Raw genomic sequence first — 20,066 nt, 5'->3', positions numbered from 1 at the left:
TGTGATACGAACAACATTCAAGGTAATAAAACATTGCAAGATTCACGTTCTGTTTTGGATAAAAATGAGCATGCTTTTAGTGTCACTCAACGGACATTTCATATTAAAGTGCGCATATTTCCAAAGAGCCTGGGTTGCTAATAACTCTGCTAGTTTATTTGTGACAATTCTGTGTGCTGGTGGTTGCAATATCCTTCATTCCCTCGATGACATCTCTGTCAACAATGTGCACTGCCAGAGGGATAGTGAGAAACGCTGTGTAAAATGGACTGTTATTTTTAGGGCTACCTGGGGGAATTATAGCAGTCCGGCAGCAAGAGCAATGCAAGTGGGTAACCTGGTTTTCCTTGAGAGAGCAACACGATGAGAATATTTCCAGAGCAATGTCTAGCAAACACGGGCTGTCACTGTCATCCTGCGTCTCTATCTTCCTTGTTCTTTCACCTCATTCTACCTCATTCTCTCTCCTCTTATCTCGTTACTTCCTTCCTAGATTCATTTTTCACCCTAATATGTGTCTCATAAACCTGCTCTCCGCCTTCTCCCCCACCTGCTCTTCTCGCACTTTCTCGTTTATAGATACATGGATATATTACGTTACGCCTCCATAGTAAGGCCTCGTGCTTTGTGTGGGCTATCACTTCACAGAGCAATATCGCTTTCACACAGGCAACCCATTAGCCAGGAGTACTTACTGATAATTGGAAAATCAGAAGCTTGGGTTTGCATGTACGACATCACAACCACAACATGGCATTATTATATTGAGGGCAACAATGCTAAGCAACTCGGTAACACTTAGCAACTGCTTTTAAAGAAACTGTTGAACATTAAAAGCATTGGGTAGAAGTGTGTCTGAATGCATTTTAAAGGTCAAGCAGGCAACAACACAATCGATACCTCCTGCGATGCAGCACAAAAGCATACATAAAGGCCTGGATTTAGTAAAGATGGCCGACTAGTCACTAGTCATTTAATCCATTTTAATAAACAAACACTAAAACAAAGAATTTAAATATTCAATAAATAATATTAAATATAATATTAACTAATTTTAAATATAAAATTTTACAAAAAATTTATAATTTAGAGATGCAATCAAAGAATGCTTTAGCATGCTAACAATTTGTTGGACTGTTAACAGGGTAAGATTTATAACTTTTAAAACATCAAAACACCTTTTTTGTGTTACATCAACCATTTATGTGTCACATTTTTGAAGTAGAAAGTTATATATATATATATATATATATTTACTTTTGGTTTATATACACATACAGATGAATATACATTCAAAAGTTTGGAATCAGTAATTAATACAGAAATTAATACTTTTAAATATTCTATTTTAAATTAATGCAGTTCTTTTGAACTTTTTTCAAAGAATCCAAAAAAAAAAAAAGATCATGTTTTTCACAAAATATTCAGCATTAATGTTACGAAATATTATTTGTCCACCAAATAATCATATTAATTTCTGAAGGATCATGTGACACTGAGGACTGGAGTAATGACTGATAAAAATTCAGCTTTGCCACCACAGGAATACAGTATATTTTACAATATATTTTAACAGACAACAGTTATATTAAATTGCAAAAATATTTCACAACATTATTATTTTACCCAAAACTTTTAAAAGATATTTTAAAAATATGTTCAGACAGTTTGTCCATTTTGTTAATCTGTTTAAAACATCCAGTCATTTAACATAAAAAGCTCACAAAAAAAAATATTAAAAACAAACATTATAAAAAAAACATATTATAAAAATATGTTGTTTTTTTTTTGTTGTTGTTGTTGTTGTTGTTTTTGCATATAAATATTTAGTTTTTATCTCTGGTATGTCATTTATAACATCCTAAGCCAGATTCAGATAAGGAAGCAAACAGGAGACAGCAGTTCCTTTGGCATGCTTATGGCCAGCAATTCCCAGAGAGAGACTGTACTGCATAGAGGAGGATGAAGGTCATCACCTCTGATTCCAGTTATGTAAGATAAACGGAAATACACAGTGGGGATGTGGAGGGAAAATGACAGAGCACAACAAGTAACGACTATCAGAGAAAGACAAAATAGGTAGGTGGATAACAAAATGCGAAGAATGAAATGGAAAGACAGGGGGAGTTAATATATCTGCGTCAGAATTTTGAAAGGGAGAATACAAAGGGCATCTGTCTGTCCACCCAACTACATCCAGAGGTCATTCTAAAGTACTCTGAATGTCCTTTGACTGATCCCATGTGATAAATTACTAACTATAAAGCAACAGAATGGTGGAGGAACATTTGGTCGGGCTTCAGTCAGATGACTGTAACCTTACTATTGACCTGCATTCAGAGTGTGTGGACACAGCATTATCGTGACGGTGATGAATGCAAACTGCAGGAACGGCATAAGGATGGGGGCAGGATGGAGATGTCATCTTTGAAAAATCACTCCATGTGCTTGACTGATATGTTAAAGTACTCACAAATGAGAAAAAACTGCTTCCTGCCAAGCAGCCGGGCCTTTGACAATCCGGCAATCAATCAGTTTTGTCAAAAAGGTTTCAAACTGCAACAAAATAAATAAATAAATAAAAATCAGCCTAACTCTTGACTAAAAGACTTTTTCGGCAGGCCTGATCAGGTCAATTTAGATTTCTATTGGCCCTGCTAATACTTTCTCTGGCCTGGTCACAAATATGGTAAGTAGTAACGTGTGCCAGAAAAAAAATGTTTATTTTTCAATGAAAAAGCATTCATTCATAAAAATTATTTTCAATGCTGGAAAAAGATAGCATTTAACAGGGTTTTTCAAGGGCTTTGTTTAAGACACAGACACCCCTCACTCAAGACTCTCAGCCATTAGAGATAATTATCCACAATATAAAAAAGGCAGAGATTCCATTTTTAGTAACTTTCATAAGGAACATTAACTAACTTTGAGGATGCATTAAATATTGGTAGCATTAGCTGATATTAGTGAGTTATTTTATCGGTATTGGCCGATATTGAATATTTAGTTGTGCATGCTGATTTTACCTGTTTCCCCATCATCGAACACTCACTTAAAAATGTAAAAAACATTGTTAAATGCAATCACTGAAAACTTTTGAAAAAACCATGAAAAATTTACTATTCCTAAAATTAGGAGTGACACACCCCTACTTTTTAAGAGTTGCTGCCAAATTTCTGTGTTAGGAGCAACTTTTAGCCTTAAGACTTTTTGTGAATACAGCCCCAGATCATTAGATAATTTGCATTCAAATAGTTAAATTTTTGTTCATTTTTTTTTCTTCAGTACAGATCACCAGGGGTCACAAGTCATTCTTGCCGTTTTAAAAAATTCTCATCTTTGTTTTAGCCAAATAGATAATCTTACCTTGCTGATGTATGTTAATAAGATTATTTTGTCAATAATGTTTAATATATTGCAACAATTTAAACGTTTTAATTTGTAAGGTATACAATAAGGTACACAAATTTGTAAGGTAACATCAACTGGCTTGAAACATTCTCATATTTCGGTTGAGTTTGGAATTTCTTTTTAGTTTGTCACTTGCAAGCAGTTTATGAATCTGGCCCGGGTAGATTTGCACAATGCCAGGCCATCATAAACCACATAGCAAGAGAAGCCCCGATAACTATAAAAAGCATCTGAATACTTATTGCCAATTCATGCTCTGACTGGAGCATATTTGTGATTCATGCGACAGCCAGAAAACTCTTGAAACCTGAAAAGAAGATCAAAAGGAACATTTTACCATCTGTTCTGTACTTAGGGACCTCAGGCTGTTTAAAAAAAAAAAAGGGAACATGAACAAAAAACAGGAAGAAGGTACTGAATTCTCTGACAGCTTTGTGAGATCTGTCAAATTTTGAAGGATGGAGAAAAAGCAGCACATCACCTTGAACTCAAGGACTCATTCTATTTCAGTTTTAATTTCACCGTATCTCTCACACCGGTCTGCACAACCTGCCCGGGCATTCATGAATATTCCATCCTAATGGAGAGCTTATTGTGAGTTGCTATGGCCCACAAGCAAAAGTTTGCCAGGCTGCAAGTACCTTACATAAACGTCTCCCTTAATTATGCATGGGAGGTATGAAAGAACTGGAGAAAGTAATGAAATCATACTAGTTTGGCCATGAATCATGATAATCTGTCCACGGGGTGCTGAAGTAGTGTATTACAAGTGCGCATGCTGATGTGCTTAGCTCTGTATTGTTCATGGCTCAGTGAACTGAATCCTACTAGGAAAGATCTTAAATGAGAAATGTTCCGATTTTAATGAAATCACTTTTAATTCTGTACAACTCACAACCACCTTTGGTTCAAAATATTATTATAAGTGATCCCTTCAATCAAAATGCATTTATTTCTTAAAGTGGGTGACAACTACAGTAATTAACCTGTTTCAAGTACAAAACACATGATATAAAAATAAATGACAAGTTTCCAGCGACAAGCTATTTTATTAGCTATCAAAATTGCTATGATGAGATGTGACACATTTATAGTCAATCAGAGGATATTACATATTTTAAGACCCACTGTGGTAAAAAAAAAATAAGTAAAAAAAAAATTAATCCTGCTTTTAATGTTGTTTAGATATCTATCTTGTGTTTTTAATATACTTAAAGACAAGCCTTGTGCAAATTCATAAGTCAACACCACTGCTGAGCATTTTCTCCTTAAAATGACAGTGTATCAAAGACAGTCTCAGAACTTTGGTTTGAAACAGCCCCTTTCCTTTCCATTTCCACAAACATGTAACCAATCTCGTCAACTTATGGGTGGGAGCAGATATATGAGCTGTGATATATGTGATTGCATGCATAGTCATCATTACGTGTACACTAAATGAGGTAAGGGTGTAAAGTTATATTCAAGCACTTTTTTAAACTGAAAGAAATTATATTTTAATTGAAGGAAATGTTTCAATAAGTAAATTTGATTATTAAAGATATGTTTTAAGAGATAAAATTAGTGACTGCAGGGGGACTTTAACGTAGAATTATGAGGAGCAGCAAGATTATGGACCAGTGAAATTTCACAGTGGGCGGGGCTAACAAGTGTGATGCAGCAGATATGGAATGCAACAGTCATGTTCCAGAAATAAAAATGGCATTCATTTTCTCCATAGGGAAATAAGGGTAATAACTTACAGACCTTTAAAGACAGACTTACTGCAAGCTCTAAGCTTGTTAATCAATGGCATTTGCTTTTGTTGAAGCCATCAGTTCACATTATATCAACTTATGTTTTAAATAATCATGTTTAACAGTGGTGAAAAACTACATTACCCATGATGCTGTAAAGAAAATTTCACTAATCAGAGAGCTCTGACCAATTTAATTCCACTGTTTTTAATTTATGTTATTCACAGTGGTTCATAGGATTGGCTGGTTTGGCTCATGGCTTGTAATGCTTTAATGAAGACTTTTTAAAATCCCTATGGGAAAAAAAATTATGGAAATAATACTTCCAAAACAAGGGCCATGTTGCAATCAATAGAGATGACAAAATGTCCTGTCACTCATTGCTTGTCATGGTCACCTGGGACAAAAATGTATTAAAATGGCAGTGATTTTATCACATCATGTCTGGTTAGCACTCAAGGTTAAGCTGTTTTATTATCATAGGAGTACAACAGAAGACAATCAAGACCTGCCTATGGGACTGTGACTGCACTTTTAGACATTTGGATTAAAAAAGATAAAAAATTAATGCAAGATGAAAGCCACAAATTTCCTAGCTTGCTGTATCTAAATCACGCAGCTCTGCATGCGAAAAGATGTTGGGAAGACTACACTGTACGAATGAAACCATGAAGGAACAATGGGACAATTTCTGCACCTACATGTCTACAATGTAATTTGGACATCAGCTGTTTACAGAGATTTACATTGAACCTCACTGTTTTATGTTTTTTTTTTTCTTTGTTATAAAATACAAAAACTCAATAAATATTTGAATTATAAAAAAATAAATCATGCAGCTCGAAAATGTTCTTCTAGCTAGCTTTTTGTTGCTACTTAGCTCAACACTAAATTACGCCACTTGCTTTTATGAACAAGATGAAGTAAAGGATTTCGCAGTCAGGTCTGAGAGTATTTCTAGAGGAGACACGGGTGGCAAGGCTCGTCTCTCGCCACTTACAAATGACCCTCTCCAGAAATTCAGCCAATTTCTCAGCCAAACTGATCCTTTCCTTACACACTTTCTGACCTGCTCACAGCTGGCTATTTTCTTATAGGTGAATAAAAAATAAAGGAAATGCAGATTGTAGAAGACAAAACAATGTATCTTTTCACAGCTCGGACAAAAGCCAGTTCAAAGCAGCATAAATCATAATTACATGTTGCAACAATGAGCAACATGAGAAGTGCTTTGTGACTGGGAATAGCTGAGAGGCTAACGTGATTCACCTCCCAACGTCAGAACCTTAAATTAGCTCCTGCAGACAGTCTCCCACCAAGAAAAAGGGTGGTGCTGCTAATTAAGTGCACAATAATCAAGTCAAAAGTCCAAACAGATTGGAGAAAAATGAAAAGACATGGGGCAGTCCACAGTTTATATATATATATATATATATATATATATATATATATATATATATATATATATATATATATATATATATATATATATATATATATATATATATTTCCTTTTAAGGAATTCCTAAAACATGATGTAGTCAGCCACCCTACATCGCTTTTAAACACCCAGTGCAACTGAGGAAACATGATGCCTGTCAGAAATGAAAATCAAGCTTTTCAGAAACAAAGCTTGTTCAGAAGCATTGTTTTGTGGTATATTCAACACTGTGTGTGTAATTTTGTTTTGTTAAATTGCAAATGAGTTCAGCGGACCTTTGCAGAGATCAGAGAGAAGAGAACTTATCAAAAACAATTCTATTATTACAGAAATCATTAAACGCTTGTGGAATAACAATGTATCAGGTGGCATCTTTTGACTGTATGGTCACTCCGCATTAAAACAATACCACACTCAGAAGCTAAGGTACTTCTTTTTTTTTTTTTGTTAAACTGGCAGCTGGTTTCCAGAACTTAAAAATACAGTGATAATGTTTGAGATATTACAAGATTGAATTTCGGATACTTTGACTGTACTTGTCATTTAAATCATGTAATATTAATATGCCACCATATCACTAAAATAACACAATAATCAAGCTGATACATATGTCCTGTCTATCTCTCAAATATGTCATTTTTACCATTAATACATAGTTTTTACATGCAGTCTTTAACTGTAGCATTTTAGCATTCTTTGTCCACTGAAATTTAAATAAAGAAAATAATTAAAATTAATCAATTTTGTACACATTTCACTCCTGTTTCTGTTGTGTATATTAAAAATATAGCTCTACCAGTTCTGAGCATGTCATTCCTGTTTATCAAAGTTAATCTTACATTTATTATACACGTTTGAGCGACTACACTCTTTAAAAGCGGTTCAGCACCTGGAGCTGTCCAGTGCATTATTACAGATGACCGTCTGCTAAACCACATTACCCATGACCTACACAAAACTAAAGAAAAATCAAATCTTACTGTATTTCAACACTATACCAACAGTCGTTCAAGAATTAAAGGCTACCAGTCTTGAACAAGACAGTGCTTTGAAACAATTACATTGTTAAGTGGGATTAGCCTACCTATGACTCGCCACATCAGCTCACTATAATGCGGTTGTGCAGGGACTATTGTTGTCTCATTACACAATACAGCGAGCCTGCTATTGATGCAAAAGATTTATTCCTTCATGGCTAAAGTTTTATATTTTCACACATTTCCCGACATATAGCAATTGTAATTTATCATAAGGTTAACCATTCCTTCGACAAATGTCAAAAGCGAGTTTTGAGATGTCATCTTGAACATCATCCTTCATGCATGGGTGCTCTACAGTACGAAAAAAGTTATTTATAGTGTTGTATGGGACAAACCACATCATCCGCTGTTATTTCTCCCTATAGACTGGTTATTTATTCTATTCTATAATTGAATCAGGTTATAAATCTCGCTGACCGTCTGAAACAAGTCATTAAATATAATTTCCACAGCCGTTTAATCTTGATCAGCTGTGCTTTCGTAAAAATCATATCCGTTTCAGCGCAGTTTTTGTTGCATTTGACGATCTGCTTGCAGCGGCTGAGCAATGCTGATGTCAAACCGCAAGCGTCTTCTTTTGTTTCATAACTGCCTGTGTTTATTGCATTTACACAACGAAGAGATCCTAAAGACAGTTATGTTAAAATACATAAATGCATATTGGACATGCAACGCTTCCCGTGTCGCCTTGCGTTGTATTTACACGGACATTTGTAAAGCACTCTGTAAAACATGGCTGTGCGCTGTTTGCCACTGTAGAGCCCGTAATGATGTAACCCGCACTGCAATACTCCGACCATACACAGCAAAACATATATTCCATGAAAAATAAGGGAAAGAGCACTCACGGTGTGTCATAGATGCGTCCTCTGCTGACATGTCTTCAGTGAAGGGCCAGGCACCCCAGAAGTGCTAGTTAATTGGATGAGGCTGATGCCCGCTGCTCCTCACTGCTGTTGTTGGTTCAGATGCTCTCAGTGACGAATCAGAGAGAGTTTGAGCGCCACAGCTGAAGATTCAATATAAAACATCACCAACACAGCACTATATAACCCTCATGTCCTGTTCAGTTAGGCTATACTTACTAAAATAAAAAATTAAATAATACTTGCCACTTTTCTTAAACTGAAAAATACATTACATATTTACTTATAAATTGTATATATTACGTGATTTTATATTCAATAATGCATTGAATATAAAATGACTGAATATATAAATGTACATATGATAAAATATGGTACTGTGCATGTATAAATTTGAACATATACATACTATATATATTCACATTAATATTGGAACATTATAACATTATAAATATATATTGTGATATATCTATTATGTCAGAATTAATTCACATCATGTTGCCATCACTTTAACAAGACATCCAACTGTCCAAAATTCCCCAAAATTTGTTTTTAGTAAACATTTTTATATATCAAACATATTTTCATAAATGAAATGTGTAACTATGCAAACAATTAAGTGAGATAAAAGTTTATTAATGTGTTCACTTTTACATAAACCCTGCAAAGTTAAAACCTAGTGTATTTTTAATATATACACGTGTATATATATACAACCAGACACACACACACAGAGACACACACATATACGAACACACACACAAATACATGCACACACAGTATTATTATTAGTAGTATAATTACCATTATTAGTATCATTATTAGTTCATTATCAGTAGTATAAGAATCTTTATATAGCCATATATGGTATACTGCAGAATTGAAAGATCTATAGGCACTGGTTTCTCATATGGAAATGTCTTATTTATTATTGCATTATATTTTCTAGTATATCCCTATATATTTTTGTTTCAGTAAAAATAACAAAAGTCATAAAAATAGTATATTTTCCCTTCAAAAACATTATCATTATCTAATTAAACCCATCTATGCATTTATTTATGAAGCTGTAAGCCTTTTACACAAAGAAAAACATTATTAAAGAAATGGTTTAGTTTGGGATCAGCTTGAGCCCTACAAAAACATTGCTGAAAAATGCAGTAAAAACATGTAATATCACACAGACATGGGTGCTGCGTAACTGTGATTCATTGTGTCTCATATTCAGCACAACAGCATGAATATGTGTGATCTAAATACATTTCCATTTTTTTGAAATCTTGAGCAAAGTATCTACTGCATTCTAAGGTAAAGGGTACAACATTTTTGCACCTTGATTACCCCGCAATAGTACATTTCCATTAAAGGTGCAGTACATATTAGTATTTTAAAAGTACGTATATAAGTACCTAAAGTGTACATAATATTTTTAAAAAGGTACCACCTCAGTGGCAGTTTTGTATTCTTAGAGTGTGGTTATACATTTCAGATCTTCATCACGGTTATCTGTATTGTTTGCCTTCATGAATACTGTGTAGTGTCACATCCTACTTATTTGAAACACTTCTTTTTGCATACTCTGTAATGTGAATTATGCATATTGGGCCCAAAATACCTGTTCCTCTCTCTGCTTTTTTCTGCATCACTCACATAACTCTTAGAACATTAGAACAACCCGCAAGGTGCAGAGAACCAATCAGATAAGTTTTTTGCATTCATTCATGGTTTATGGCAGGGGTCAGTGGTAGTACTTGTTTAATGGAAAACTTCTGAAAGTTAAGATCTTTAGAATTACAGTAGTTATCATAGCTATGAATAAAGAACAGAATAACCATGCGTTTCAAAACGCCCTTCCTCTTCCTTCCTTCGGCTTGCTCCCTTTATCAGGGGTCATGCATTTCGAAAACTATAGGGCCAAATAAACTGTGTTTAAGGCCACATAAAGTGTTTTAACATACAGTGTTTTCATTGTTTTACTAGAACATTAAAACGGCCACAAACACCACAAACAATAAAAATTTAATGTTCTAAAATAACAGATTCAATCCCCTATTAACGGTGGTGGAAAGTCGAAATAAAAATCAAAAGCTGAACACAAGGTGGCGCAGTTGTTCAATAGCGTGGAGCTGTATATTTGAACATTATGGGAAATGTTATGATTTAATCAAGGAAAGCGCTACTACGTATTGATTTATCTAGGTCTCCATTGTGAGAAATCATCTGATGAGAGCCACTGCACAATTCAAAACTGACTACTCGGAGTTAATTAATTTTTAAAGATGCACATTTGACATTTGTCATACATCTAAGCACATAACTCTTTAAAATAAGCATATCTCTGATTTACTCAGCTGACTGCTGGCTGGAAGGAGAGAGTGAAATATACATGATGATGACTTGTCTCTTATCGAGATCTCCTTGTTATGCAAGAATGGATTTAGCATGTTAGTCTTTCATAGAACATAATGTCCTCAACCATTATACCCCACCCCCCCCCCCCCCATATATTTATTTTAAGATTGACTTAATTCTAACTTATTTAATGTAATTCAAGTTCATTTAATCAAATTCAAATGACTTGGCAAAAGTGTTTTTAATTGATTACAACAGGTTGTAACTTTTGCACTTATTTACCCTAAAGATGAAGGAAGTAATTAAACTCCAGTTTTTAAATTCACTAGAGATTTTGTATAATGAAGTAAAATTAATAGGTAGCCTACGTTATCAGTAAAATTCTTGACATTCTGATAGCTTTAATGATTTTCATATTGATCATCACAGTTTAGGATGGGAAGAACAGATGAACTCTTTCATGACGTAAACCACACAGTGGTCAATGCACACGTGTTTATGTCCCTGACTGAATGCTTATATTTATATGGCCATTTTTAGGGCCCCGCCTCCACATGCTATTGGACGGATGTGTATTAGTAATAGGAACCTCTGGCTCTGATTGGCTGTTCAGTATTCTTGGAACAACAGCTGCCTTTTAGGCCATCATATAGACTACATCTCACTACATGCATTATAAACACCGTACCTATTGAAAAAACTGAAACTCTGCAGCAGATATATCTGTTATATCTCGGTCTCGACCCAGTCATCGAAATGAAGTTCGTCAGGTTTATCATGAAGAATGCTGCTTTGGCCAGTGCGCCTCATCACATTGAACACTTCTCCAAATTTTCACCTTCTCCACTTTCTATGAAACAGTTTCTGGACTTTGGTGAGTATTTTTGTCATGTGTTATTTTTTTTGTTCGTTTATGAAATCATTTGCAATCCTAGAATGATAAACGCTGTTTATAATGAAAGTGATCGCGTGACAGCTGCAGAACAGACAGTTGTATTAATGCAACTTCATCTTATTATTTTGCGCTGTAGTTCGTTTCTGATTGCGTGCATGACTATGTAGCTGCTTTGCATTTGTTATTTAAAGAAATCATTTACTGCTTTACCAGCTGTGTGTAGCTATGTCCGATTCGGGAACAATGTGTTCTTTGAATCGGATCTTTTCAGGAAACTCGCTGAACCGACTCACAGAATCAGGCTGCATTTGTTTGCAAATCTTATTATTGAACAATAAATCGTTCTGTATTAACAATTCTATAATTCTATAATTTGCACTTGAACTGAGCAGATAGTAAGAGAATTTGGAGTAAACCAAGGACTTACAAATTACTCGAAAAGCCAAAGAGCAGAAAAGCTAAAAATTGTTGTGATTATGTTATTTTGTTGTTTTTAGTAAATAGATTTAGAAATAAATTTAATCCAGGAGATGTAAATAAATGTTAGTATTGATTTAATTATTTCTATGTTCTAGGAGCTGATGTCTGCAACTGAACTGGGACAGAAGAAATTACATTAAACATCATTATTAATAAAATTTAATCGACAAAGCCAGTATTTTCCAACATTATGTTTTATTTGAACTTTTTACACCACGTCAGAGATAATGTGATGACGCGTTGCTCAATCGCCTTTCTGAACCGGTTCTTTTAAACGAACCGTTCAAAAGAACCGATACGCGGGAAATGACTCGGAATTCCCATCCTACTCTTCATAGGCGCCGAGTGTTGCATCATTTAACCGCTGTTGGCTTTGTTTGCAATCACTGCGATTTTCATATAACTGTATTGTACTGTGTTTAATTGCACTGTTTATGATCAACGTGCAAGCATTTTAGTCCCAAACCATTATACTAATTGATAGTTGAAGCCTGTGTTTACCACCGTGCTATATATTTAATTTGCTACATGTTGCTTTCTTCTAGGTTCCACCAACGCATGTGAGAAAACGTCTTTTGTTTTCCTGAGACAAGAGCTGCCAGTGCGTCTGTCAAACATCATGAAAGAGATCAACTTGCTACCCAAAAGATTACTTACCACACCTTCTGTACAAATGGTTCAAAGCTGGTGAGTTATACAACATTTTACTGCTTTTATAATCTGGTCTAATTTGACCGGATTTGTGGTAGCAACGACATATTGTTTAAAAGGCGATTAGATGGCCAGAGACGTGGTGTTTATATTTAGTGTGACACACAAACACCGCGGTCTACTTGAGACTTGGCCAAACTCTGAACTTGCTCAGCGTGTGAACTTTGCCCTATATTCAGCGTCAGGGTGGGAGCTGCACTTCTTCAAGGAGGGATATTCTGCTGTGAACTTTGTCCTACATTCACTACCTCTTGCTTTAGGCGTCATACTAACCCGTCGTAGTTGGCTTTAAGGAAGTGGAAACAAAACAGTCTACCATTAATATGCGTGGTATACAACTGTTTAACGGTTGTTTTCCCACAGATATTATGTCAATGTCCTTGTAAATGCACCTGTTTACTAGTTTAAGCCATTTGTCATTTATCTTAAACAAAATCTTATATTTGCAGTTTATATATATATATATAGTTCATGTCAGTACATGTTTAAAGTTTGAGGGTTATGATAACATGATCTGACAGTCTGTTCTGTCTTTTTTTTTTTTTTTTTTTTTTTCAATTCAGTGCTCACAGAATTTAATTTTGTTTTATTATTATTAAATTTCTTTATATGAATTCAATCCTATTTATTTTGTTTGTCTGCTAAGTATATACAGAGTTTAATGGAGATCTTGGAATTCTTGGAGAAAAGTCCAGATGACCAAAGTGTATTGGAGGAGTAAGTAGATATTAAATGAGTAAATTTCATGAAAAAGCATCCCACAACTGACCTCAAAATCAAACGAAAAACAAGATTAAGTCAATAAGATTTTTTTTTTTTTATGGCAATTAAACACATTTTCCTACAAAAATTCTCATTAGTATTGCTAAATTGAGAATTGAAAGGGTTGGCATATATTATTGTCATGAAGATAATGTTACATATAAAAATAGGCTTGTATACTTATTTTTTTCTCTTGATTTTGGGGTCAGATATTACTCAGATATATTGTTATACCCAGACATTGTTCATTGAACATTTTAACACTCTTGAATATGCACACAGGTTTGTAAATGCTCTGGTCAACATCCGAAACAGGCACAATGATGTTGTACCCACTATGGCCCAGGGTGTGATTGAATATAAAGAAGTATTTGGTCAAGATCCAGTTACTAATCAGAATATTCAGTATTTTCTGGACCGTTTCTACCTGAGCCGGATATCAATCAGAATGCTCATCAACCAGCACAGTAAGAACAATATTTAAACCAAATAATAATTCTTGTTTCCCAAATTGCTTGTATTTATGTTGTTTTATCTGGTTTTTCAGCTCTTGTTTTTGATGGTGCCACAAATCCTGTTCACCCCAATACCATTGGCAGTATAGACCCTTATTGCCAGGTGACAGAAGTTGTTAAAGGTATATTGTGAAAAAATCTATCTGCTATCAATCTGATAAAACAGCAGACATATAGAGTAGGTGTTTGTTGCAATTGTGCTACTCAAAATCAGTGACCTATTTGTTTAGTCAATACATATACAGTCCTTTATACTTTGTCATCACATTTTTTTATAAAGATGCATATGAAAGTGCCAGGATGCTGTGTGATCAGTACTACCTCAGCTCACCTGACCTGGTGCTCCGGGAACTCAACAGTAAGAACACAGGAATATCATTATGTTTGTGTTAAATAGCATGTAAAATCACAATAAATAGGCTGAGTAAGATACCTGATACTAAATTTATTCCATCTATTGGTTCTCTTTGTTTCATGCAGAAAATTTCAGAGCTTAGAAATGATAATGTTTTAGCAGCTATAGGCAATATTGAAACTGTGACTGTGTTCTTTTATTTAAAGCTGATAACAGGAACCAGCCTATTAGCATTGTGTACGTGCCTTCCCATCTGTACCATATGCTATTTGAACTGTTCAAGGTGAGCTGTAGCCCATCTCATATGCTGTCTTGAAACAATGCTGTTTATAATCATAATTTTGTCATGACAATGTGCTTCTTTCCTCAGAATGCAATGAGGGCAACCATTGAGAGCCATAAAGAAGGCAGTACTCTTCCACCCATTCAAGTTATGGTGGCCATAGGAGGAGAGGACCTCACTATCAAGGTGATTTTTAATTTGAAAGACTAAAATGTTTTTTTCCCAGAAGCATTATTGAAGTATGCTGTAAACAAATAATTTAAAACAAAATTTTAGACTTTTTCATGGCAATTATGCCAGTTTCCAGTAAAATCTAATTTATGCGTTTTTAAGGCAGTCATATGACAATGCTAAAAATAACATTATTTTGTGTATTTGGTGTAATGCAATGTGTTTACGCGGTTTAAGGTTCAAAAAACTAAATTTTTTCCACATACAGTACATTATTGTTTCTCCTGTATGCCCCGCCTTTCTGAAACACGATTTTTACAAAGCTTGTCGTTCTGAAAAGTGCAGTGTGCTCTGATTGGCCAGTTATCCAGTGTGTTGTGATTAGCTGAATACGGAAATGTTATGCCCCCTTGCTATATTTGGAAACACACAACGTCTCCACGACATGGCGGCAGCGGCAACAATACTACAGCGAGAATAAAAGTTATGCCTTCTTTCTTTGCGTAAACATATGGGCGGTGTTATTCAAATCTTCCCACACAGTGACGTAGATATATGGGGGCGTGTTTAAATGAGGCACGGATGGGTCTTAACTATTATAAAAAATATATCTTTGTTTTTGACATTTTAATCTTTGCAACTTTATGGATCTTAAATATGCACAAACAGCTTGTAACAGTCCAAAGACAAAGGAAAACTTGAAATCTCATCATACAAACCCTTTAATTTAGATTTTCTTGGTCTTATTTTTAAATTATTTTAAATGATTGCTCATGGTGATTCTTGTTAGATTCAAAGCACTATAAAATGGCAAACATGCTTTCTTTAAAACAATCTAAATCTGCATAAATTAAAGTATTTTTGATTTATAAATACCTGAAATTTAAAAATATTCTTTAGATTACAGTAATGAGATTTTAATTTTGTTGCAGTGATGGATTGAATGTATTGTGCTTAACTGTAACAAAAGATCCTTAAAATCAGCTTAATTTTTATTAAACTTTAAAATTGTAATAAAATACTTTATACTATATTATTTGGTTAAATATATCCCTGAATACTTAATTGGTATGAAATTATTTAATTTTTATTTATTTTTTTATTGTTATTTCTGAATTATCTTTTTTAACCTTATGGTTGTTAAACTCATAAAAAATTTCATGTGATTGTAGTCTGATGTAACTACAGCCATCAGTCATTTCCCCATCAGTGAAACACCTGCTGTTGCATAACACGGTACAAGATAGCAGACTGGCCTCGTTGTTTGGTCACCTTGACAATGCTGATTTGAATCCGGGTCACGCTAACCAGTCGTGATCAGGGATGAAAGTCATGGCCAGTGCCTGTCTGTTGGTCTGGCATCTCGCCCCCTCACTGTTAACCCAGTTTTTTTCTTTATGTGCCCTAATTCTCTCTTTCTCATTATTTTTCTCTTTTTTTTCACTTTTTATTCTAATAATGTCATCTTTGTCTTTGTAGATGAGTGACCGAGGTGGTGGAGTTCCCTTCAGGAAGATTGAGAATCTCTTCAGTTACATGTACTCCACGGCACCGAAACCCCAGATGGATGATAAACATAGGGCTCCCTTGGTGAGACTTCACTACATTAAATATTAAATACAAATTGGATTGCAAGGTACATATATTAAAAAGTGTCACTTTTGAGGGTTATTATAAGTTAACTTAAACTAAAACCATGAAAACATTTTTGTTACTTGAAATAAAATAAGCATCAACTGAAATATATATATATATATATATATATATATATATATATATATATATATATAAATAATAACTGAAAATATAACTGCCTCTTTATAATATTAGAAACTAATAAAAGTGACAAAAACATGTCAAAATTACTAAAACTTTAAATAAAGTTAAAATAATAACTGAAAATATAACACTGCCTCTTTATAATATTAGCCAACCTTTGTCCACAGGCTGGGTTTGGTTATGGGTTGCCCATTTCTCGACTCTATGCCAAGTACTTCCAGGGTGATCTTCAGTTGTACTCTATGGAGGGCCACGGCACTGATGCAGTCATTCACCTGAAGGTACATTTAAGCCCTACCTAAAGGGATTTTTTTTTTTTCCGAAATTTTTTTATTGTTCCAAACCTGCATGACTTTCTTTCTTTTGTGGGAAAATATTTGGAAGAATTTTGTCCATGCAGTAGAAATAAGTTGGGGCCAATGTTGTTTTATCCCATTGGCAGGTTTGGAATGACACTATTGCCAGAATTTGGAACTATAAATTTTAAGTCAGGTTATATGCCATACTGAATTTTACACAGATGAAAACAAGGCTCAGGGGGATAAACTTAAGGTCTCCAATCATGTAACTTTCACAACTCAAAACTGCTTTGTGGAGTTCTTGTCTACTAAAATATATTTTCAGAAAGATGATTCATCAGCTAAACAGTTGAATGTTGTTAAACAACAGTACAATCCACTGAACGCTTTTGCCCCTTACAGCCTCGTTTCCATTCCTGTCAGAAAATAAAATATAGCATTACCCTGCCAAAGGTCTATTCTTTGAAAGTCTTCTAAACACATTTTTTACATTTAAAAACACTGGAAACTTCTTGTAAATCAGAGAATATTTTGCGTTGTGATGTAACAGATTACATCATGTGTTTTCTCCTCAGGCTTTATCCACTGACTCAGTCGAGAGACTCCCAGTGTTTAATAAAACAGCTCGACGAAACTATGAAGTCACGCATGGGGCAGATGACTGGTGTGTCCCCAGTCGAGAGCCTCTGGACCTGGCCGTGTTCAGACTGGCTAAGTGAAAAGAAGCATGAAGCCTCCAGGAAGGATAAAGGACAGTTCTGTGACTGACTAAGATGACTGAATGGCGATGGCCATAGAGTCCCAACTCACCACTCACTTTGAAGCCATGTAGTCTCTCAGCAATACCGTAGATGTTGCATGCGATTGGTTTCCTCTGCACCATGACTATATAATTAGCTTTTTTTAGGTTTAAGAAACTAGGCTTTGTCACAGTGTTACCTTAAACAATATTAACTCATATGAAGTGGGACGGAGTGCCAAGTTAATCTGCACTGAATGGCTCTTCCTTTATTGGAAGACTGTTAAGTGGAAGTTCCAGTGTGAAGTGACCCAGACGGAGGTCATGCTCACTGCATTAGAAGAAATGGCCAGCTAGATTAGTGGAACCAGCATGTAACAACAGGCTTGTGCCAGCCCAGGAACACATGAATTCAGAGATAAAGGGCCAAGACGGGGTGATAAAAACCAATATGCAACCTGTGGTGGATCATTTATGTAAAAGTATACTAGAAGAGCATGTTGCACTGCATTCAATCAAGAAAGACTTGTAATTAAATGACTGATTGCTGCTGTATGAGTATTCCTGTTCAGAATGGGCATAGGAGAACGAGATCATTGGACGCCATAATTGTGACTGTATTAGTGTGTGGCCAAATATATCAGTGTGATCCCTGGTGTGTAAGAGTTTAAGAAAGAACTAGAATGTACCAATAATCTCAATGATTTAAACTTAAAACACTTACAACTTATGCACCAAGCATTTCAAACAGTGTTTTGTGCATGTTTATTCTTAAACATGCTGAAGCATTTTAGATACCTCATTGACTGAAGTTAGTTTCTTGATGTCAACTTGATGACCTTTGCTCAGCTGTTGCCTTTTCAGTTTTGTGGGCCTATGGCCACTAGTTCTCTGTGAATATTATATAGCATGAAATCAGAGCTTCTAATTTTAAGCCTTCTCCTTTGAGAGCATGCCTACTGTGTTAAATCAACCATCTGCTTTGAACTTGCACCATACAACCTTACATGTCAGGACCATATTTTGTGTATTATATTTTTATTTTGTTGTGTTACCCTTGAAAATCTAAACTTTATTTTTGTAATACATTTTTCATCTTAAATAAATGATGTGTATAGAATGGAAATAAACACTTTTTTGTGGAAATTTTACACTGAAGTGGAGTCTTTTATGAGTTAAAGGAATAGCTCAGCTAAGAAGTAAAATTTGCTGAAAATGTACTTCGCATTACATAACTTGCACCAATGATTCTCTGCAGTGAATGGGTGCTGTCAGAACAGTCGAACAGCTGATAAAACCATCACAATAATCCACAAGTAATTACCACGATTTCAGTCCACCAATTAACATCTTGTGAAAAGCTACACGTTTGAATCCATTGGGATGTTTTTCTTTCTTTTTTCTTTTCTTTTTTTTTTTCTTTGAAATATTGATTTTATCTTTAAATATATTTAAATCTGTCCCCATTAAGACGCAGGATCTACATGATGGATGACCCAAGGATGAGTAGATTTTCAAAGAAATGTTCTATTGTTTTTTCAAGGCCGAATTGTAAAGAGAGAACAAAAATGACTGGCAGGTGTGGATCGAGATTCAACACATTGGTCCTTTGCCCAGTGAGGCAAAGGTTAAATTTCATAGTAAACAACCCACCACTTACAGTCAGAGGCAACATGGAAAGTGAGGTCAATGGGCAACAATGAGAGGCATGAATGGAACTACAAGTCTGGACAAAACAATGAACTTAGCAAATCTGTCCTGTAGTAAATGAAGGTCAGATGTGCAGTGATGGAACAAAATTACTTTCTGCTGAATGTGAAAATAACATCAGGATCATTTTGTGTTCACAGGGACTACCGTGTTCTTGATGGATGAACGTTCTCAAGAACTGCTTGATAAACAAGTGCTCCTCTTACAATAAATCACATGCCATGTGGCACTCCATGTAAGGTTAGATGGATAGCTTGTTTACATCCTGGAGTCTCTGAAATGTTTCAGGCCAAGATAAACATTAAATCAGTATGATAACCTTTACTTTATCTAATTATTTTTCATTTTTGAGCAATCATGGACAGTTCCTGCTTATAAATTGTTTGAATGGTGTTTTTTTTTTTTTTTTGGTCATATCTTGCACATCTCCACACTTAAAAAAAAAAAAAATATATATATATATATATATATATCATTTACAGAAATAAGGATACAAAAGCTTATTGCAGGGATAGTAACCT

At 34.8% G+C, this 20,066-nt stretch overlaps 2 protein-coding genes across 2 annotated transcripts in view; one reads left to right on the top strand and one right to left on the bottom strand.

Moving 5' to 3' along the window:
- tbkbp1 (TBK1 binding protein 1) overlaps positions 1-8,698 on the bottom strand; it is a 49,311-nt gene extending 40,613 nt beyond the window's left edge. Inside the window, exon 1 of the mRNA XM_042735625.1 lies at positions 8,477-8,698. The gene's annotated coding sequence lies outside the window, so the exon portion shown is untranslated. The remainder of the gene's footprint in view (positions 1-8,476) is intronic.
- Positions 8,699-11,454: 2,756 nt separating this feature from the next.
- Positions 11,455-18,986, top strand: pdk2a (pyruvate dehydrogenase kinase 2a). The gene is made up of 11 exons (XM_042735624.1): positions 11,455-11,720; positions 12,767-12,908; positions 13,578-13,649; positions 13,977-14,161; positions 14,242-14,331; positions 14,490-14,567; positions 14,771-14,847; positions 14,935-15,033; positions 16,498-16,608; positions 16,965-17,078; positions 17,672-18,986. The coding sequence occupies exons 1-11, from the start codon at positions 11,603-11,605 to the stop codon at positions 17,813-17,815; spliced, it is 1,230 nt and encodes a 409-aa protein (XP_042591558.1). The 5' UTR covers positions 11,455-11,602; the 3' UTR covers positions 17,816-18,986.
- The last annotated feature ends 1,080 nt before the right edge of the window (positions 18,987-20,066 follow it).

This window comes from Cyprinus carpio, chromosome B12, assembly GCF_018340385.1.
Source record: "Cyprinus carpio isolate SPL01 chromosome B12, ASM1834038v1, whole genome shotgun sequence".
NCBI lineage: Eukaryota > Metazoa > Chordata > Actinopteri > Cypriniformes > Cyprinidae > Cyprinus > Cyprinus carpio.
Note: the sequence above shows the minus strand (reverse complement) of the source record. Positions and strands in the feature narration are given on the sequence as shown.

Excerpts from the sequence above, each read along its gene's own strand:
- pdk2a (XM_042735624.1), top strand. The coding sequence starts at position 11,603 with ATGAAGTTCGTCAGGTTTATCATGAAGAATGCTGCTTTGGCCAGTGCG. Across the intron at positions 11,721-12,766 it reads GAAACAGTTTCTGGACTTTG|GTTCCACCAACGCATGTGAG; the intron begins GTGAGTATTTTT and ends GCTTTCTTCTAG. Across the intron at positions 17,079-17,671 it reads ATGCAGTCATTCACCTGAAG|GCTTTATCCACTGACTCAGT; the intron begins GTACATTTAAGC and ends TTTTCTCCTCAG.